Here is a 22,980-nt window from a genome sequence, read left to right on the forward strand (position 1 = left end):
GCCATACATATGTCTCTGACAATTTATATCTTTATGAGATCACCTATTTGCAAGACATCCAATGATCTTTAATGGAAACTTAATACAATAGCAAGGATGTTATTTTTCAACTGCATATATAAGTTCTGCTGCTCTGGCTTCTTAGAAATTGCATCAATAAACTGAGCAAAATTGTTTTCCTTTTAGCACTTTGTTTCTTTAAATTGTTTCTTGTCAGTTCTTGACAGACAGCGATAGAAGAGGTTGCTCCAGTTTCACCTGTAAGTAGAAGACTCCTCAGGTCCTTTCACCTAAGCTAAGCAGTGAATGAGACCACACCGAATTTTTGGTACCTGCGGCTCTCTGGAGTTGACGCCCTGGTCACGGATCACTTGCATGTTCAGCCATTTGTTAGGTACGCAGAGCAGTCTGGTCTGAATTTCCTGCCAGGACAGAATTTGGCAGAGAATCGTTCTCCCTCTGCGAACAGTGGCCCAGGCACAGTGTAAAGGACATTAGCCCCTCGCCTCCTGTTGCATCAGCGAACTCTTAAAGCGGGGGTTGTGGTGCAGTTGCTGCAGGGAGGTACTTGCCTGAAGCAGGTACTTGCCTGAAGAGGTCGGGGCTCCATGCTGCATGGAGGTCCTTGGTCTCACCAGGGACAAATACAGCAGTAAAGAGGAAAGAAAAAAAATTACTGAAAACCCACTCTCCTAGATCAAATTGAAATCAATTTCTAAATGTGTCCCTTGGCACTTTATTTCTGAAATAGAATGTAAACAACTTTAACATGGTCTCCTCTGCTATCAAATACTTAGGTTAGATCACTAAATACTACTTCATTAGTGTGATGAACTGCATTTTGGCATCCCCTGTGCTTCGCTTGGCAGCAAGTTGACAGCCATTCTTAGGTCTATGGTATTTTGGCATGAAAGATCTCTCTTCTGATTTAATAGGGTGTGTTGGAGCCACCTCACTGACAGCTCGCGCATTGCTGGTGTGTTAGTCCTGGAACTGATTCTGCAATGATTCTGGGAAAGCTTTGGACTTTCATCCTTGGCAGAGCAGTGCCCAATCAAAAGGTGTTTAGCATGTAAATATGGATATCTTCTTGAGGAAAGAGCATTTATTGCTTGAAGCAGTTGATACATGCTGCTGTACACAAGTGCATATAGCTCATGAACTTTAGCTCTTGATCTTTAGTTCATGAAAGTTCCTGTCTTGTACAAAAGCGAGCATTTACATACTATCACATTAAATTTTTTTGCCCGTTGAATGCATTCTACCGTATTAAGACAGTATTTTTTTGCCAGCCTCCTACTCTGCAGTTAATCCCTGAGCTGTTGGGCTCAGCAGGTGTCACAAAGCCATAGGTATAGTTGGGCACATGCAGTATGTACATACCGTAATGGCTAACCTGTGATGCTCTCTGCAGTGCATTTATTTCTTGTGTAGAAGGCACTGGGAGTCTATGGCATGTGCTGCTTCAAGATACCAGCACGGTACATATGTGAAGGTCTACTGCTGTCACAGAAACAGGATTAATAAAATATGTAAGATATTTTCAAGACTCCATAAAATCTAGGCTGCAGGAAGAACTGTCTTGATCATTGGCTTTAGTAGCAGCTTTCACTGTTGTGTCTTTGTTGCCTTGTAGGGGCTCTGCAACTTAATATTTCCTGGATTTTTAACTATGTCCCTGTCATGACTTGGACGTAGGAAAACTCAAATGGTGTGCAAACAGCTGTGGGGTAGGTATACAGCTCTCGGCAGATCTCACTTTGATGTGGCTCAGAGAGCCAAATTCTTTTCAGGCTCTTGTCAGGGATTTTCTTTTTCTTTCATCTAGTTCAGGTATAAGTTCTCTTGCTTACCTTGCTTGCTAGGTAGATCTCTGCTTGCTGAGCTCCCCAGAGGTTCATAGAGGTTACTTGCAATGAGCAGATCCGGGGTCCACATGGTGATGGCCTGTTAACTGCTCCCTACTTGATTGTGCTGCTTACTTCATGTGGTGGGTCAGTGCCCACCTCCTGCCATGACACAAGTCAGGACAGCGTTGCTCCCCTGTGGGTTGTGCTGTGAAGTGTGTTGAGCACGATTTTGCAGAAAAAGACCCTAAAACCCCAGAGATTAACAAATACAGTCTGGTTTTGTTGTTGATGGATGTGATGGAATTTTCTGTTTATGTCATTTTTCAAAGTCCATTGGCTTAGCAATTTATGGGGAGTTTTTCTTGGGAGATTTGGGAAGAGGGGTACTTGAGTATGTTTTAGATTTCACTTTTGAAACTGGAGCCTAAACCCAAATGTTTTCACACTATTATGCACTTAAAAAAACCAAACAACCAGTCGCTGTAGGTAAGGAATAATTATCTCCATGTTCAAGCCAGAGGGAGTTTTTAAAGATCTAATTTAAAGCAAACAAAGAAAGAAAGTTCACAAATACACAAGACAGACCACGGTGGTGGTTGTGATTGTGAATATTGCCAGAGCTCTATTTTATCTATGCAAGTGCAAGAACAGATTAATTTCATTTACACTCTTTTTCAGCATAATGTCTGTTTTTCCCATGCCATTCCAAAATCAGGATGCAAAGTAATTGAAAACTTGAGTGTATTATTGTGGTTAATCCCTGCTATTTGCTAACAATTATAGTTTGTGTGGTGTTGTAAATACCGAGTGTTGGATTAACTCTTGTTGTTAATACTCTTAACATGCTGGTTATTCAAATATCCAGGAGCCTTTAATCTTTCAATAAGATGTCAGTAATAGAAGTTAAATTTGAAACACGCTGGGAGTGTGCGAGGGTCAGGATAGTTAAGACTCATGGCTTCTTTACTTCCAGTCTTTGCAGTTACTTGTAAATCATTATTCACTGTAGTTACCATACTGTGCTTGCATCTGGCCGGGTTTATCTTACAAGGTGGGATGTGGACAGAGGTTAGCCCTGAGAGTTGTGGGTCTGGTCTCTCCTGTTGCAGTGTGTGCTCAGAGACAGCTTGCGCGCAGAGTCGTGGCACTGCTGTGGGTGTTGTGCACACATATTTGCAGGTATGGCAGAGAATACATATTGTCCGTGTGCTACATACCTTCAGAAAACACGTTGTTTTAAAGTGGTTTAACTTCACTCCTTTTAAGGGTATATCTGGATGTGTGTTAGACCTGTGTAAACCTGGTGTTGTTGCCATCAGATACTGTATTATTTTCTGCACAAACAATTCTGGAAGTCTGAAAGCCTTGTTGCACTGTCTCAGTGTAATGTAATCCTTAAGAAAATTACCTGTTACTTTACTAAAAATAGTTACAAAAGAAAATGTATCTTGAATTAATCATAGTGTGGTGTTCTGTAATTGAAAGCTGAGCTTCATTAGTGTTAAGAGAAGTATTTTTCTTTTGTTCTCTGACACTGGATTAACTAAGAAAGTAAAATAGACTTGTGACATACGAACACTTTGTTTGGAATATATGTGTATAGGTAAATAAACACACGTATGTATGTGTGTGCATGCGCTTATGCACCTTTCCTAAGTCTGCTGCTTTACTAGGTTTTCATTCATACATATGTATGAATGGTATGGTATTATGAAGGAAAAGAGGAAATGTTTGCTTTTCCTTTGGTGGGTTTTTTTTCCCCTTCTTTTTACACCCCATGATTAGAGTGACTCTTATATCACCATTGCCCATTTAAGACATTATTTGATATAAATTATATAGGCTGAGGAAAGAGGGTGCTTCTGTCAGTAGTGTTGGTTTATGGATTACCAAGCAACTTTTCATAAAAAATAGTGATATCAATTATTACAGCTGTGTGCTTGGCTAGTTAACAGTCTGTGTCAGTCAAGGGATATATGAAAAATGAGGGGCCAGAGGCGTGTTTTGGTGAGTGTGGCTATGTATTTCCACTTACACTCTTCTCAGTGACTGGGAATGTGTTTTCCAGGCGTTTGGCAGGCACAGCATTTAATTGACTGTGAAAGCCTGTAAGAAAGTATTAGCTCTGTAAATCCTGCAGCGCTGCATGCGGAGGAAGTTCAGCACTGACGACGAAAGCTTTAAGCACTTATGCATGTGAAGTGTTTTTTCCAGACCAGGCAGTGCCTGTGGGAATGAGCAGGGTGTCCTGTTCTGCTCAGTGTCAGCTGTGCCTGGGGGGTCCAGCCCCGGGCAGGCAGCAGCCACATGGCATCTGTGGCCAGTGGCCAGCTGCATCAAAGCCTCCCTGCCACTGATGCCTCCCAAAGGCAAGCAGTTGGCTTTCAGCAATGGATAAGGCAGCCCATCGCGTTGCTGTAATTTCTTTCCAGATGCCAGCTACTTGGATAGAGGTACTCAGTGTCACTGCAGCTATGCTGGTGAAAAACATACTTGCACAACCTGCCATCGTTCCCTGTTTTAGCATCTGGCCCAATTCTCTGCAAAGCTCTTGAACCCATGTTTCATCTCAGGCTGTTCAGCAGTTCTGCTTTCAGCAGAGATTGGCATAAATGTGTTTGAAATGAGTTGCTGAACTGGAGTCTTGCTAAGTAATAGCATGTAGAATAGCTGCAGAAGCGTGGCCTTAGAATCTCTGAAGATCTGCACAATCCAGGCCTGGTATCAGAATAGGCCTGCAATCAGAATTGTACTGAAGTTGCTGTGCTGAAGTTAACAAGAAAGGTAGCCTTGAGCTATTCTTGAATCCTGAGACCAAGTAATTATGTTGTGCCAACAGGCCGTGGCTGTAACAAGCTACAGCTGCTGGGAAAGCAGGTGCAGGGCCAAGAAAGATAGGGAGCGGTATTGGAAAATAGGGAGTAACAAACTACGAGGCTGAAGCACAGCAACACAATTAGCTACATGGATAGAATGCTTATTTTAGTCATGATAATTAGGGGTGTGAGAACTGCACGCGTTTAGAGACTACTAACCAATTATTTCTGCTTTACGAATATGCATGTGTATCGGTTCTATATAAGTAGTGTTAGAAACTAATAAAGTTGAGCAAGATGCATAATTCATATTGAGCGTCTTCTTGACTCCGGCGAGCCCTTCTTCCAACAATAGCATACACAAATCATAGGTTTCTCCTAACTTTTAAGAGTGTGGGTGGCACTGATGGTTAGCTACAGGTTGATCAAGGAGCAGACCTTGCAGAAGCGCTGTTCTGGTGTCATGCTGACCTGCTGCTGCATTTGTTCTAAAGATGTATTGCTGTGATACACTTCTAGTGCAGTCTTCATCTTTGTACTTGGGAGTTACAAATTGTGTGTTACAATATTGTGTATTGTCTGTGATTCATAAGCTTTTTCCAGAGATGTAATTGTTCATATGAATGATAAATTGCTTTTAGTCACAGAACTTGAATCATCCTTTTTTAAATGCAAGTATTGTTCATACTGAATTAGGTGACCAATTTAAAGTTTGTCATGGAAACTTAATTTCTTTTTCCGCTGGAGTGAATGGTTTTAATTGTTTGGGTTGTAGGGGTTTTTTCCTCCTTTCCCTTTTTTATTTAATGGTATTCTTGGCTGGACTTTTTGTTCTCTTATGCCCATGGAGTTTAGGAGGGGCTCCTTAATATCCACGTTGAGAACCTGGGACAGAGCTGCTCTTTGGGGCAGGAAAGAAAATTCCCTGTTCAATATGCAGCATGTTCATTTTCTTCCCTCGTCACTGTTGTGCCCTGCCAGTTCACCCTCCTGGTGAAGGAGCTGCTGTTCACCCTCCTAGCACTGTCATGTCACCCTCTCCCAGCATCTGCGCCTGCTGAGCACAGGGCTGGGGACAGCTTTGACCAGCCCCTGCCCATGTGTACCTCGCCCCAGCTCTGGCAAGGACCAAGCAGCCCTCTGGGCTGGGCAGGGGGTGGACTGAAATGACAAGTGGCCTGGTGTTTTGTGCTAGCCACACAGAGATCTGCGTGCAGCAGGGTGAAAAGATGTGCTTTTGGAAGTTACAGAAGTTTTTTAACAGGCTTTAGTCATGTCAGGTCAGGATGGGCAGGTGACCAAAGTGCAGTAACTTGGTCAGTTCCTCCTCCTCCCTTAAAGTGCGAGGGTGCTGGCTGCCATGCTTTGTACATCCCAACCCCCAAAATAAACTAAATTTGGGGCACTTTTGCTAACAGATGTTTTTCTTTAATAAAAACCGTTTGGTTTAATTCATTTTTTCATTTGAATCTTCTCCTTGTGTCTGGAATCAGGTTTGCTTTCTGTATGTGCTGTGTGGTGTTTAGTGACTGTGCTTGTGTTGTCAGGCTGTGTCTCTGTCCTACTTAATGGCTGCTCTGAGGGCTCTTTGGTATCAGAGCAAGCATTCTGCTCCAGCCCTGGAGTCCTGGTTACACCAGAAGAGACTATGTCTGAGTGCTCATGATCTATCCTGTACCTGTCCAATGACTTTCACCTATTTCCATGACACTGTTATGATACCACAGATGACTAGTTTCCACATCACAGCATTGTGCCCTCTCCTGTAAAGATCCATCCTCACCTCTTCTTTCTATGTTTAGCCTCATCTCATGCTATGCTCTGCGGTGCCCCTGGCCTGAGGTCCTGCATGGCAGCAATGCACTGGCAGGCATCTCCGGCTGTTAGGGGTTAGGCACAGTACAGACCCTATGGCTGCTGCGGATTTCTGTTCAGCCGTTGTGCACATGCCCACCGGTTGCAGATGGTGCAGACACTCACAGCTGTGGGCAGTGCCACGCTCTTGCATTCTCTGCAGTTGTACACTCAGGCAGTTAGACTTTGCCCAGAATTAATTCATTGCAAATGCCAGAGTCTGGTACCTGTCTCCAAGAGCCACGCTTGGAGTCACTGGTTATTGGGCTGTCTGGCTGGATTGCTCCAACAACCGGCTGCATCTATCAGTTGTTGGCAGGCCATGGTTTCTGTGCTTGGGTCGATGAGTTGGCAGCTGCCACCTTGGCCAGCTGCGTGCACCACGTCGTTCCTGATGTTCTGGGCTGGGTGCTTGCCCTGACACTGTGCAGAAAGGCAGTCACCCTGACGCCCTCCTCAGTGTGAGTGTTCATGGTGAGGCTGAGCCCTGCTTTTCTGCCCTGTGCAGTACTGTGAACAGGACTGTCAGCCCTTCAAAATCTCCAGGCTTATTCCCAGGGTCCAGTTACTTTGCTTGTGGACATATTAACCCATTCTCCACAGAAGAGTCCCCCAAAACTTCCCCTGAAATCCAATACTGGTCCTCTGCTGCTTCCTGTAATAGGGTGTTAGCATCTCTTCGTGGTCTCCTGCTTGCTATTCACACAGCTGTATTGCTGCACTTTGATAGGTGTAAGGATGCTTATTCATGTGCCATACACCGTTCTCCAGAGAGTGTTTCTTACCACTCTGCTTCCTGCATGTCTCACTGTCAAACTGTGTCTTTGTACCTGTAAGGTCATGTCTGTGTCTGGGCCATTCAGAAGCCAGAAGTTTGTCAAAAGTATTTGTGAAGAGCACAGTTGGTTTCAGCAGTGCAAGACACAGTTGCTAAAGTCTGGTGTTAGTTTGTCTTCTGCCTTCGTATGCACTGTTACGGCATTGGCATCATCAGCTGAAGCTGCTGAAGAACTTGAACTTTTTTCAGCTGCTGCTTGTGAGGTGTCCATGCTTAGCCTTGCTTTTGTGAGGATCTGTTTGATTTTTCATTTGTTTGGTTTTTTAGGGTCTTCTCATAATAAGTTAGGTTGGTTTCAAGGTTTTGAAAGATCTTGTCCAGATTGGAGTTTCTGATAGCATGCGCTACCATTACGTTTTAGAAATTAAAGGCAGGTGACTCTTTCTTCTTTGCTGCCTTGTGTTGTTAGAGGTGAGACTAATTCTGGTCTTGGTATCAATTGTAACATGTGTGTCTTTACTTCCAGCTCCTTTGAAGAGGTAGGCTCATCGTCATTGCTTCATCACTTTCAGTTCAATTACATCATTCCTGATGTCTCCCTAAGATGTGGCCAGAATAGTTCATTTACTCTTTAACAGGTTGTCATTTGCTGTTAACTGTTTTAGGGTGTATTTCCTGCATTGAAGAGAGTGCTGCTGGGTTTTGACTGCACCATCCTTGGCTGGGAAGGGCTGTCTCTGGGTGTCTCTTACAGTCTAGGTACACATGCTTTCCACTGTTTCAAGAAATGCTGATTTCTTGTGTGTACGTGTTAGTTTGTAGACAGCTTCAATTGTTTGGAAGCACAAAGCCTTCGAAACAGGTAGTAGATGCTTAGTATTTTTCTTTCAGCTTGTGATGTTTTATGACAGGAAGCCCAGGCTTTTGGTTTTCCTACTCTTCCTGCTGGATATGTGTGCTAGCGAGCACACAGCTCTGGACCATGGTCCAGTTATCTGTCTCGGGTTCTCCAGGGAGTTGCTTTGCCTGTGTTTTCTGCAGCCTTCTCCTTGCAGAGGCTGCAAGCAGCATGTTTTCTACATTACTCCACAGGAAGCCATAACTGCTTCAGATTCTTTTTGTATTCCCACTATGTATTGTGTCTTGATTTAAACTTGCTCACAGGAAAGGAGATCAACAGAGAAGAAGGTAAACAAAATAGGGGTTTATTCATTTTTGGTAGATACTCAGCTATCTGCAGTGCAGCTTAGGTTAGACAGGAGAGACCAAGATGGTTGTTTCCAGTGCCCTTTGAGAGGCCACTGTGCCAGGGACCTCGGTCCTTAAATACCAGTCCAGCACTGCAGTGAGTCCAGTGCCACCATGGCTCTGTCCCACGTGGCATCAGTCCATGACAGCCTGTCCGTTAGTCTGTCTTAGTAACATACCACTGTCCTTGAATTCTGCCACGCTCCCCCGTGATGGGAAGAGGGCTTTGCCTGCAGAGACTTTCAGCCCTTCTCCTCCAGGCACAGACTGTCTTTGCTTCTCGGTGGTTGCCGTCTGCACCATGTCCATCTCTTACAGCCCTGGCAGGGGCAATCCAGCATCCCATATAATTGGAAGGGTGAGCAACGGTCCCTTCTGCTTCCTATCCCCTGGTGCAATGTTTTACCCTGAGCACTACCCTCTGCTTTTGTTCCTTCGTTTCTCTTGATTCAGCATCCAACAAGCCACTGCTTTTGTCAGCCCAGGCGTAAAACTGCCTTAAATATACAATGAAATACTTGTGTGTCCAAAACTCCATTTCTTTCCCCCCAACTGTGTTAATTGTTCTGCTTACATTACTTCTCCCATGCGTCTGTTTCTTGAACTTGGTGATGTCACTGTGGGGTATAACAGAAGCAGGATGGGGCGCTCTTCTTTTTCAGCTGCTTTGGGGACAGCTATGAGCTTTCAGAAACATTCAAGTAAGTGACACTGCATTTGCATTTGGAAGCTGTTTGCACAAATGTATGTAATAATAACATAGTGTTCAAGTGAAATTTCAGATTTTGAAGAATCTGCACTTTCCCTTAGACTCACAAGTAGTTCTTGTTTTCTTGTTTGATCCTGGTTGGCTTGTCTACATTGACTTTGAAATGTGGTAAACTAATAAGGTGAACTTGACATGCAGGTTATTATCGTTTTGTTTGTCAGCCGTGAATATGAAGTTGGTACAAAATGCCACAATAGTAGTACTCATTGATGTGGGTTTTCTTGAGCATTGTTGTGTAGTTTGATATTTAGAGCATAGTGATGGGAGTACTTTTAAGTCTGTCTGAAGGTAAGAAAAGACTTAAATCCAATAGGTCTTTGAACATAAATCTCAAGAAGTTGCCAGTAAACTTTTAAAGATACTATAGGAGATCAAATATCTAAATTCTTAATCTAAACAAAGCTAGTGAAATAGCTGTAACAGTCATGTTGATGGACCTGAAACCAGTTTTTGAGTGAGCCTGGTAAATCTGGTGAAACGGACCTTGATTAAAGGTTTTGGTTTTCATTAAGTAGAAAACAGAATATAGCAAAGGCCGGGAAAAAACGGCTGGTGTTTAATTTTTTTTTTTTTTTTTTTTCTTCTCTAAATGTAGATTGAAGGGAGAAGTTAAAAAGGCTCAGGGTGCTGCCTGGGGCTGCATCCTTTGAGTGAATGACTTCAGTAGGGCCAGTGTGTTGCTGTGTAATGCCAAGAAACTGTTGAAGCTCAGGGTTTCAAGGAATCCCATACCCCGTGTGGGGCTGTTAGGGCTGCTTAAGGTGGGCATTTCAAAATTTTGGTTGGTTGCATACAGCCTTGAACAGGAGGTACAAAGTCCAACCAGCCAGTTCTCTGCATTCATTTTGGAGCTCAGTGGGTTTTCACAGAGTGAGTCGAGAATTTTTTCTTTTAGCTTAAAAGATGAGTGTATTCTTCCCTAAAAATAAAACTTCGCAAAATAGAACCTGCTTTCTATAATTCATCTCCTTTCTTCCATTTCCCTCTGAATGAAACTGAAAAGAAATTTTCCAGGCTGTTAATTTGGCTTCATTTAGTTCTCTTTCTTTTTTTCCCTGTTGAATGAAAGACTTCCTACCCTGTCTAAATATATTTTCTCTTTTTTCCTTTTTGCGAAAAGACTTCTTCACTGTCTGAATATATTTTTGCAACAGGCTTGACGCTTTCTTTTGGCTGTTGGGTGTAATTTAATAGGAAATGGAAACACTGGGGGGAAGAGAGACTACTTGTATTTTCAGCTTGAAAAGCTGCTTGTTTTCAGGATATTGCCAACTCATGTGGTATCCACGTGTCCACAAGCTTACTACTTTTTCTTATAAGCCTGACCAATACAGCAACCAGTGTGACATAAATAGACTTCACATGGCAACTTGGCATGAAAAGAGACAGTTTTAGTGGGATTTGGAATTCCAGGAGAAGGTCAAAACAGCTTTTAATTGAAGGGAGCAGTGGTCTGTGGTACACATGTCCTGTTATTTTAACATGGATCCCACGTGGTTCTGCAGCCTAACAAAAAGTTGTGCTTGTTCCAGGGGGTAGCGTTTCTATTTGTGGCTCTGCTGAGTCAAAATGCGTGCTGTTAGAGTGGCAGGATGAAACCGGAGCCATGCTCCCCAAGGCTCTGGGATATTTGCTGAGCTCAAGTACAACAGCACAGCCCAAAGAACGGCAAACTTCCCAAGCTTTTCTCTGTGTTTGAGAAGGTAGCCTGCACACATCTGCCCAGCCCATGAGCATTGCATTTAAAGCAGGCCAATACTTCTAATAAAGCCATGCTCAAAAGGCTGGGTGCTCTCCAAGCACAAGGATGCATGCAGGGTAGAGCCTGAGCTGCAAGAACAAGGGAGTGTGTTGCAGGAGAGCAGCACTTGGTGCTCAGGAGAGAGACTCCTGCTGAAAGGATGCTCAAACCTTTTTTTCTTGCATCTCTGTTTTGTCTTTCCTGGCGTTACTCGAGCCCGTTGTTCTTTGGATCGCCGAGCATGTGAGCTGAGCCTGCTGTGTGGGCTGGGGAGGAGGACCCAGAGCAGACACAGCTGATGCAGGACTGGAGAGAGGGGAAGCCAGAAACAAGGAGGCTGATAAAGAAGCATTTGGATTAGTAAATGGGAAGAAATCGGTTCATTGGTGAATGGGTATGAAAGGATTTAGCACTGAAGAGGACAAGGAAAAGATTAATTTCTGTTACATTACAAAAAGCATGAGATAATTTAATGAAGGACAGAGTGTGGGGAGAAAGGACGGGAAGAAGGCCAAAGACTAACTCTGGAAGACATGAAATATAATGTGCCTATTTTTAGACAGAAAAATAAGAGGAAGATAAATTGTCTTTCTGCTTGATTGTTATCTCCAGTCCTTCAGAACATAAAATTATTTCACTTATATGGAGGTAACCAGTGAGGAGTTTGAAGCAGAGGGCTAGGTCACAGAATTTTACCACAAAGTGGTAAAAATGGAAAGCCAGGATGTAGTTGTGCTGTAGGAGGGGCTGTAGTAGTCGGAAGGCATGGCAGTCGGGAGCGTGGCAGGGTCCTTCTCCTGGCTGAGGGGAGAGGGAGCAGTCGGGTCCCGTGGAGCCAGCGAGGTGATGGTCAGCCCAAGCTGCAGGCGGTGGGAGGATGAGTCACAGCAACCATGGGGGGTGGGGTTACTGAAACCCCTGGCCCTGCGCAGAGGTGTCCTTGTTGGCAGCCCTGGCGACCTCTTTAGCACCTCATCTCCCAAAATTACCTGCCAAGGGACTTGACTGGCATCTTGCCAAGCTGTTTCTCCTGCTCTGATTTGTGTTTGTCACCACTTCAAACCTTCCTGTGTTCTGTAGGATCCCGGAAGGAATTAATCTGCAGGTGAGAAAGCTGGATTCCACACCTATTAGTATTATTCCATTGGGCTCTTGCCACCTGCTGTCACTAGTTTCAGAAAGTCTCAGTTGTGAACTGTGATGATCAATCGACACCTCGCTGCTTACCTGCAATGGTGCAATTAACAGCTCTTCACAGGATTGTTTAAAAGGGGCAGACCCAGGTTTGGTGCCTGGTCTCTGGGGCAGGATGGTGGGTAGCGCTTCCCGGTCCTGGTGGGGACAGGGCTTGACCCCCCGCAGCCAGCCCCCGGCATTACGTGTCTCCCCAGCATCCTTCACCCCCAGTTGTACACGCTCCTGGCTGTACAGTTGCAGTTATTTTTTGTTGTGCTGCTCGAATGAGGAGAAGAGGAGGAGGAAATTGGGAAGGTCCTACAGCTTTTTGCTTGCTTCATCTCATTGTACCTGGCTTGGTTCTGGAATTATTCCTGTAAATGCCTTCCCCTGCCCCCAGACTTTGTTCTCTTGTGGTTAATTAAAGGGCTGCACAGGCAAGCGAAGTTGTAGAATTAGATGTACCTTCACTTAGTGACCTGAATTCTTTTTTCTATTTGGACACTGGCCTGTGCCAGCAAATGTAAAATACAGTGAGTGTCAGGAGGGGTTGTATTGGCAGGGTATGGAGCTGTGCTGAATTTCATTCGTAAGGGGTCAGGTGTGGGTTGTCCAGGCCATTGGTGGGATGCTGTCCTTTCTTCCTGAGCTGGAATTCTCGATGCACCTGGTGACAGTGTACAGCAGCACCATAGATGACACCTGCTATTGGCTTCCAGGTAGTGACTGCTGGGGTTAAAAATAAGGCGAAAATACAGTCTTTTTTAAAAAACAAACAAACAAAAATCAAATTGCAAAGCACTCAACAGGAATGTTTGCTGGCGGCTGCTGCTTTTTCCCAAATACTTGAGTTAGTATATACCATAATAGCCAAATGTGGCAACAGGAGTGCTATTAGCAGCTTTTATTTTAATAATTGCGTGTGTCTGACTCCTGCTTATGTTCAAAACATGCTCCTGGTCTACCTTCACAATGTGGATGCTGCAGATTTGTTTCACGTAGGTTTGAATCTTCTTGGGAGCTCTGAGTTTTCTATATGTATTTTTCTCCTCCAGTGGGAGGAATGGATCGATACAGTGATGATCTCCATTTATAATATCGGTCATCCAAGGAGCTCAAAGCTGTAGTGAAGTTAAGTAAATAGTATCACCCATCTCGTCCCCGCTTGGGTAGGGGAGGCAAAACAAGCATGTTGTTGGCTTTCTGCTGTGACTCAGCTTGTGGGGCCACTGGATACAGAAAGGTTCAGTGATCCCCAGTATATCTCCAAGACCTGTGGTGACAGTTGCTGCTAAGAGCTTGGGCCACTGGGTTTTGCACTCCTATTCTGCCTCTTTCTGCTGTTTCAATGTGAGTCCATGTTAGATGGTATTTTGATGGTGTCTTACCGTTGTGCGCCCTTGACACTTGCTAAAAGCAACATCCCAGGGCATCAGAAGGACTAGGAGTACAGGAAACAAAATCCAGTTAACCCCTCATCCCTTCTTGGGAGCAAATTCATTATTTCTTCTTGTAACAGGCATTGCCTTTTGGGTGCTGCATTGGAGAGGGGGAGATGGGAGTTGTAGAAGAATTGGGTAACGGTAGAACTGGGTGAGCCTTGGGTCACTGTGCACTGTGAGGAGCTTCTATGTGTTGTGCGTGTGAGGGGTTACTGTTGCTGTTCGGGATTTAGTTTGACACACTTTTCAGTATTTGATCTGTTTTCTCAAAAACAATCTCACCTGGCACACGGGGGAGGTAGGTGTGGAGCTGCTGGAGGGCCCATCTTGTCAGCTTCCCTCTGATGTACTGGGTTGTTCTCGTGTTTAATCTTCCAGTGTTTTTCATTTAGTCATGTAGCAAATGGGGAGACTTCTGCCACTTGGAGTAGTATTTAGAAACAGAAGTAAGGTTGTGCTTTATTTTCTCCCCTGCGATTCCTCAAGGGTGAATAACTTGCTTTAAATATTCCTGATTGGTAGCAATTTCCTCTCCCTTAAAAAACCATAGCTAATGTAAATTAACATGAATACCTGGTCCATCTTACTTACAGGTTTTACGCTCCGTTTTAACCGAAAACCTCAAAACATGGTAAATAAAAAGCTTATGGTTGTACTTAACTTAGACTATGTCTGAAACTAGGTAAGGCTCTCAGTGGAGTCCCGCACTCTGCAGTGCCTTTGCTTCCAATTCGTGTTTTCCATTCTTTGGGATATTGTGTCACCCATCATTTAGCTCTGGTCTGTAAATACAGGGCAAAGTGGGGTTTGGTTTTCTTTAGTGATTTTACAAAAATGACTGACTTCTGTTAATTTTGAATTATTCTTAAAACGTGAGAGGTCCCCAGGACATCTTGCAACTGGCATTAAAAAAAAAAAAAAAAAAAAAAAAAAAAGTGAGGAGTGCATGGGGATTGTTTGCTTTTTAACGTAAAATTGCCTATTACCTACTAAGTAAGGCCACACTTTCTGTTTTGAAAATAAATACGCTGTGCTGCTGAAGTCTGCTTGCGGCCTAATGCAGGACTGGCTTAGCTAGTTTTCATAGCTACCAGAAAATTTTAATTAGAAATTTCATAATCCCTGAGATCTTGCTTTCTTGATAGTCTGAATCTGACCATTTGGTTTAGATCATACACAAATCATATAGAAAACATGTTCCTAGTTCACGTCTGTTTTGTAGAGGGATTTAAAAAAATTAATTACAAAACTCAGAAAATCCTGTGTTATCTTTGTAACTTCAGGCTAGAAGTCAGCTTGAAATCACAGCAGCTTCTGGTTTGCTTGTTTTCTTGTTGCTGCTTTTATGAAAGCAACAATCCTTACTTACTGTTTCTCAGTAGGTTGTCTCATTAAGTTGCGAATGAGTAGAAAAAGAGTTAAGTTGCTCAATAAGCAGTTAACAAATGGCATTTTTAGAGGGACTATTTTATTGCTTGCCTGGATGCCTTCAGTTTTTATTTGTGTCTGCAGCTTCCTTATTCTCACTTTGAGTTTTGCTGTTTGGCCGAAGGGAAGGGCATGGGTGGGAGACATGGATGTTTTGTTCTGTGTGTTTGTTAATTTAAGACATCCCTGAGCTCAGGCCAAGATTCATCCCAGTTGGCTTCGGGCGCAGAACGAGGGGCTGCTGCTCAGGCACGTTCGAGTGCCTGCTTGCACCCAGCCCTGTGCCCCCCCATCAGCTGCTCCCGTGCACCAAGAGCTGTAACTTTCATAAGACATACTGGGAAAGCTCATTGCTAGAAAAAATAGTTGCTCCTAAGGAGTGAAAGTTTAACCTTCTTGACCAATACTGTCTGAATTCCAGAATTGTCAAGGAGGCATGATCAACAAAAGGGACGTGATGGGTAGCAAGGGACAAACATGGTGCTTTTTTCCTCAGCTTTCAAAAAACTTTGGTAGGTTTCTGGACTTTACAGGCTTACAGAATGGGCTGACTTTCATAGACTTGCAGAAAAAAAATATTTTTTTTTGACTACTTACAAATCTTTATAGCCACCATGGGCAAATCTTCATGCAACAAGCAGTCAATATAAATTAGTAAGTTGTATCTAGCTATTTGAGAACAAGCGTGATGGGGAAAGTAGAGCAGAACAGAAATTTCATGACTGTATATGTGCCTCCGGGCAGCTGGTTTCATAACTGTCGCTGAAGGGAGGATGTTGAGCCATCTCTCTGGTTTTCAATTCAGTATGTTCTGCTGCCTCCCGCAGATACTGTACGTTCCTTCTGTTGCTGTGAGAGAAAGTCTGATTTGGGTTTTTATTCCGCACTATGATGCAAAAATTACCAGAAGTGTTGTTGTTGAAGATAAAATTCAACAAGTGTTTCTCTAGTAGCTGTACATTTAATGTGTGAAAATCGGTCATTTCCCTCCACAGTCATATCTGGGGTGGGCTATGTTTCTGAAAAGGCAGAACTTCGTACTTACCGTATTTTTGCTGCTTCAGTTTTCATGACTTCTGTAGCGATCTTGAAATGCTTCTCCCAGTTTCTCCTTGATGGGAGCTCTAACGTGCTTGAACGTCCCACAAAAGCACAGTCGTCCGTCTGAGCCAGTTCGTTAAAGTAAATCCATATAACTTGAAGCTCAGGTTGTGAGAGCTGGCTATCAGCAGTTCATGTAAAGTTTCTGCTATCCTGCCAATGAATGTGTAATTCTAAAAGCACATATTTCCATACATGTCCAGTCTGTTGATTTAATTGTTTGATAACCTGGAATGCATACGAATGGTTGTGAAGTCATATACAAAATGTACTTGAGTGAAAATCTGTAGAAGAGACAGAAACAAAAAGGACAGGTCTGTCTGTTGCTGCTTGTGGAGGTGTTCCTCATGACTGTACTTTTTTCTGTAGTAGTGGAAAAAACTTCCCACTTGAATGCACTGAGGAAAGCAATAAGTATTGGGAAATTATTGTAAAAATATGTTACTCTAATTAATTTTTGTATTTTGTTTTTCAGCCAGAAAATTTACAGAAGAATTGGCTTCGGGAATTTTATCAGGTAAGGTAAAACTTACTTTCCTCATGGAGTTCTATGCACACTTGCTTATTGGCTTGATTAATAATGTCAAGGTCTTTTGCTTTGTGAAGCTGAAGTCACTAACTATTTTATAGTCAAAACCAGTTCAATAAGGTATGTCTCTCACTGGATTTCTAAGTAATTTTTATAAAAATTCAGTGTATAAATGCAATTTGTTCTCATTGAAAATTGTCTGCCTAAAGAAAGGTTTGACATTTTATAAAAATTATTTTAATTCGGCATGAAATGATCTTAAGTCTCCTAAGTAAGAAATATATTTCAGTCAATCTTTTAAAAAACAAATCTGTTTTTAAAAAACAAGTCCAGTTTACATTTATATTGAAATCTAACAAGTTCTGATGTTGGTTTGCAATAGATCAGTCGTGCTGTCTGTGCTGTCTTGAAAATTTTCTTGTTTAGGCAACATGAAAACTTTGAAACTGAACCCATATTATAAAATGTATTGTAAACATGGGGTGTGGATGTTCTTTAAAGCATGAAAGCCACTCTTACACATTGTGGTGTTGTAGTAGAGACTTGTTTAACTTGCTGAGTTCATGCAGAAACATGTAAATATGCAATAGGAAATATGCACTGGTGGAACACACAGGTGTCATCCCTAGGAAGTAGTGTGAGCGCCATTTTACTCTGACAGCATGTGTCATATCTGCCAGAATTGATCAATTCTGAGATTCATGGAATTATAGAATGGTTTGGGCTGGAAGGGACCTCGAAGCCCACCCAGTCCCACCCCGTGCCGTGTGCAGGGCCCCCTCCCCCCAGCCCAGGCTGCCCCCAGCCCCATCCAGCCTGGCCTTGAGCACTGCCAGGGATGGGGCACCCACAGCTGCTCTGGGCAGCCCGGGCCAGCGCCTCGCCGCCCTCACGGGGAACAATTTCTGCCTCACAGCTCATCTACATCTCCCCTCTCCCAGCTTAAGGCCATTCCCCCTTGGCCTGTCACCACGTGCCCACGTACAAAGCCCCTCTCCAGCTTCTCGCCGGCCCCTGTAGGTGCTGGGAGCTGCTCTAAGGTCTCCCCAGAGCCTTCTTCCCAGGCTGCACAACCCCAACTCTCTCAGCCTCTCTCCACAGGAGAGGTGCTCCACCCCCGATCATCTTTGTAGCCTCCTCTGGACTTGTTCCAGCAGGTCCATGTCCTCCTTATGTTGGGGGCCCCAGAGCTGGATGCCGCGCTGCAGGTGGGGTCTCATGAGAGCTGATGGGACAGGGAGAATCACCTTCCTCGCCCTGCTGGCCACACTGGTTTTGGTATTTTTTATTACATTAGGTTGCTCAGAGCTCCGTCCAGCCTGACCTTGAACAGTTCTGGGGATGGGGCATCTACCACCTCTCTGGGCAACCTGTGCCGGTCTTTCACCACACTCATTGTAACAAACTTTTCTTCCTTATATCTAGTCTAAATGTACCCGCTTTTAGTTTAAAACCATTACCCCGGGTCCTGTCGCAGCAGGCCCTACTGAAAAATCTGTCCCTGTATTTCTTAAGCCCCCTTTAAGTACTGAAAGGCCGCAAAATTCCTTTATTCAGTTTTGTATTTCTATACAGAAATGGTTAAAGTAACAACACTTTGCAGTTCAGGTTTTAAAGTGAAACTATATAGGGAAAAACTGATCAGCAGTATTTATCTTTTGCTTTTTTGTAGCCAAAAACATCCTGTAATTATTTATATGCTCAGGTTTCTGGTGCAACCTTTATGTCAACATTGTAAAATACCACAGCTCACTTATTCTGACAAGATTAATGGATTTGCAAAAGTCTGAGATACAATAACCAGTCTTATATTCTTCACTACCTGTCAGCTTCACAAAAGATTCAACTGGGTTTTTTTCTTCTTCTATCTTGATTGATTACTGCTATATGTACGTGATGCTCAAACTGTGCAGGCTTTCTTAGCTAATTCTGATTTAAACCTCCGCATCTTTGGGAAAGACACTTCCTTTAAAGAAAATACAAATAATTTATTATTTTTTTTTTAGATTGCTGCATATTTTTCAGCATCACATTACTTATTTATGCATCTTTATCAAAGAGACTCCTTGCATGTTCACTTGCTTATTAAAGCAGGGTGAGCACTACGGAAATGCTTCTGAGTAGTTTCTGGAAAACAGGAAGAGAAGGGGAAAAGATTGAGCTGCTCGTATCTTAGAGTAGGAATCACTAACATGTAGCTGGACATGGTCCGTCTTTGGTCTGGTGAACACTGTGTATACAAAGTTCAAAAGAGGAAGAAAATGATTCATTAACACCCCCACGTGGCCTGTCAAGTGCAGGGTCTGGACTAGTGGAAGTGTAGCTGAAGCAGACCTGAACCCTCAGCTGCAGTGGTTTTGCTGCTCTACCCTCCCTCTCCATGCCTCTGCCCTCCAGTCTGAGGAAGCTGTATAAAAAAGAAAAGACAGAAAGGGGGGGAAGAAAAGGTTATCAGTTTGTCTCATTGCTCGTAAGAGATGGAGTCCTTAGCAGGATTTGAGGAAGCAGTGCCATTCAGAAGCCTTGAACACTTCTTCCTCTCTCCGGGACACATAGCAGGATGGCTGTTTTCACCATGTTCACAAATGCAGTAGGAAGTAGAATAAAGCTTTATAAAAAACTCCTTAGGGAAGAAACTAATATGCTTGTACCGTAAGTAGCACAGCACCATCCTGGTGTTAGGCTGTGTAGCAACCTAGCAACTATACAGCTTCAGAATTTTTTATTTTTTTTTTTAACTCTGCACATGTTGAAAACATCTGCAAATTGAAGTTATCAGAAGTACTGGAAAATGACTCTTAATATTTCTTCGTAAACTCGAAACCCAGATAAACCGCAGACCACAATTTTTTTTTCCATTCTTCTGAGGAATTCAATTTGCATACGTAGTTGTGTCAATACAGATTGCATAACTTCTGAGGATGAAGTCCTTTTGTAAGCAGTGAAAATAATCTCCACAAAAAAGGAAGTGCAATTACATGCTTCTACAGTGTTGCTAGAAATCAAGCCCATAATGGAAAGATGTCTTTGAATTTATATCAAAGAAGGTATCAGTGAAGGAGCATTCTGGGGGCTTGTTTTTAAGTTCCAATAAATTAAAAGAAGGGATTTTAATTGCTGGGATGGGTAAATGAAAGTGACTTATGTATATACTGTATGCATTTCTGAGAATGTGGTAGTAGCATATGGAGGAATAAAATAACATTCAAATGTCACATACTAAAGTTTTTAAAGTTTTTCCATTGATCTACAAATAGCTTACATTATTAACATGAAAAATATGAAGATCTAATGCAATTAAATCAAACACTTTGCCAAAGAAATACAACCAGGAAAAATGTATTTTAAATAAACTTCCGGGATGTTTTTAAAGACAGTTTAAATGCAATGAAGCAGGGTGTAAAGCAGCATTAATTGCTTTTGTTGAAAACACGGTTGATACAGCTGAGAGATGTTGCGTTGTCTGATCTGTTGCCCTTGGATTCATCGGTCTCTCTGGTCTTGTAATACAAGTGGAGCCTGCATTTTGGCTGACAACTGACTTGGCAGTTTAAAACTGATATAGCTATCAAATACTGGGTGGCATTCTACCAGCTCACTATTATTTACTGCTTTTCCCCCAAGGAAGAGTTAAAGGAAAATGAAGGAGTACAACTGTACTCAATTCCAGATATTTATAGGTATTAGCTTTTGGTGTGCTTTCCAGAGGAGGTGGTGGTGGTGGAACCTTTCCCATGCCTGTCATGTAGCACTGGGATAGTCAGCGCTGCTGGCAACAGGCTCCAAGGAGGAAAAGTGGCCTGGATCTCAGAAACTTGCTTGTTTCCCATCACTATATCTATAGTGAGGCTTTTCCTCCTCACCACTCTGCTTTTTCTATTTGATCTGATGGGTGAATACATGGCATTCATTCTGGGGCTTTTTAACACTTTTCCTTATGATATAAGCCCTAGGTATTGTAATCTCATGTGTAGATAAACAAGAAGGCTTAAAGCCAGACAGCTTTTGCAAAAAAGTAGTAGTAGAAAACGGAAGTTGGTATCTCTGGTGGTGTTCTAGTAGTAAGATGCTTTAGGAACAAGAAAAGGCTTCTGAAAAATCCATCTACCTGTTTGTGAATGCCTAACAAACTGATCAAAGCACATCATCTAATTAAAACACAGTATCTTCAAAAGTATTCACCTAAGAATTGAGTACCATGTGGCTTCTCTTCTGTGGATTACAATGTTAACTTTAAAGCTAGCATATTTTAAAGTATCTATAAAGCAAGGCAAAGCAAAAAGAAACAAATGTCAGCTCTCTTCCTGTGTTCCTCCTCTTCCTGGCGCTCAGTCCCTGCCCAGAGGCAGTGCGTGAGGAGTACGTGTGGTCCTCTGATGGCAACGTAAAGGAGAGGGTTACCTTCCCTGAGCCTCCTGCCTCTGTTTTGGTGTAGGCCAAGCTGATTGTTTGAAGGTGTAGGTTTTTCTGATTGTCAGGTACTGAGAGTCTTCAGAAGGAGCACAGAGTATCTGAATTTGTGATTTGTGTGCTCTGGCTTCGGCATTCCTCAAATGTGTGTTCTTAGCTTTCCTCTGTGAGACCAGAAAAGTACTGCTCTTCAGAAGTTTGTTTGATTCCTTTCCAAGAGCTGAGCTTCAGGAACTTGCTGTCTTGAAATATGGCAATTTGAGAATTGGCCCAGCAGATTTTTTTTTTTCTTCTATGGTTATCATCAAATTTGCATCTTATTGTCTCTTGACTTAGCGTCATTGAACCGTTTTCTTAATTTTTAAACATGAAATATCTGTCCTTGATCTGTAGTGTTTTGAAAGGCAACATACTTAGCTGCTGGTCAGGGGGGTTCCATCCTGTGCCAGTTCCCAGCCCTTCTCAGCTGTCTCTGTCCCTGCACCACCCCTGCTCCTGCTGTCCCTTTCGGAACCCACCTGGGCATGTGGTCTGGGGTCTGAAAAGGTGCAGACGGGCAGATGTGCCCATTCTGCTGCTGCCAGGGGCTGGTGGGACCATGGGAAGCTGAACCTGGAGCTGGCACCTCCTTGGGGGCTTAATTTAGGACAGCAAAGCCTTGAAAATTCAAGGACCTCCTGTGTGCTGGAGAGCCCTGCCCTTTTTTGGAATGAGAAATTGTTAATGGAATGAGAAGTTGTTAATGAGGCTGACGAAGGCCACATGGTGATTTTCTGCAGCTCTGCCTTATCTCTGGAGTGGAGAAGGTACACCAATGCTTTGCTTTTTACCTTGAGAAGTGAAGAAGGAGCACTCAATGAAATGGCTGCCATCAGAGTAGTCATTTTAGTTGTTAAGCTTGGAGTTGGAAGGGATGGCAAGCAGTTATGCTTGCTTGCTATTCTAAAACATGCTTTGATTTGGGGGTGGGGGCTAGGCTGGGACTTCCAATAGCAGATGAAATTACTGCTTCATTTCTTTGTTCATTGTTACAGTCTGTCTCCTTTGTGCAAGGAGGCCATTCAGGTTATGGAAATTATTAAATACCCACCAGTAGTTGTAGAGGTTACAGACACCTACTTTCCTGCATGCGGTGCTGCTGCCGTAGATGGCTGTATAGCGGTGCGTGACACAGATCTGTCTGTATGAAGTGGAGCGCAAGGACTGTAAGCCCGTGCCCAGGAAGCTGCCTGCACGTGCCAGGTGTCCCGTGGCGTAGTTGAAGCGCTGAGGAGGAGCTGTGTTGGCTGGGTGAGTTACACACCAGTGCCACTGCTGCAGGGGGTGCAGTGGGCAGCCCGGGCCTGACCTGAGCTGTCCCCAGCGCCACTGTGTCACCAGAGCTTTACTTGGGTGACAGCAAGTGCTTTGACTGCGGGATAGTGGAAACCCATGCAGAATGGTGGCACGGTGGGGCCTTGGGCACCTTTGCAGGATTTTCTGTGCTTTGCTTTCAGTACACAGTTTGGTTTTCCAATTGCTGTCCCAATAAAGAGGAGATTGGTATCTGCGTGTGGTCTGCAAACAAGTTGCATGTAGAATTAAAACATTAAAGCCTTTTGATAGGTGCATTTAAGCTCTCTTTGTTCTAAGTTTGATGATTCTTTCTGAGCTTTACTCTCAAAGTCCCTTCCCAGTTGTCAGTCACAGCTCATTTTGTTGCAAACATCTTTGCTTGCAAGAAGGCACGCTTGTGCTTGAAAAGGCAGTCCTGTGTCACTGTGAAATCTTAGGTGGTGTCTGTGACTTCAAACCTAAAAATAGGTCAGCTACTTTCGAATATGGTCAAAAGAAAAGGG

The 22,980-nt window shown here is 43.3% G+C and overlaps 1 protein-coding gene across 3 annotated transcripts in view; it reads left to right on the forward strand.

The window, feature by feature from the left end:
• INPP5A (inositol polyphosphate-5-phosphatase A) overlaps positions 1-22,980 on the forward strand; it is a 262,018-nt gene that overhangs the window by 47,794 nt on the left and 191,244 nt on the right. For all 3 annotated transcript variants that reach the window (XM_040606001.1, XM_040606000.1, XM_040606002.1), the window contains exon 2: positions 16,679-16,720. In XM_040606001.1, the coding sequence (XP_040461935.1) occupies positions 16,679-16,720 (42 nt within the window). The remainder of the gene's footprint in view (positions 1-16,678; positions 16,721-22,980) is intronic.

This window comes from Falco naumanni, chromosome 9 (genome assembly GCF_017639655.2).
Source record: "Falco naumanni isolate bFalNau1 chromosome 9, bFalNau1.pat, whole genome shotgun sequence".
Lineage (NCBI taxonomy): Eukaryota > Metazoa > Chordata > Aves > Falconiformes > Falconidae > Falco > Falco naumanni.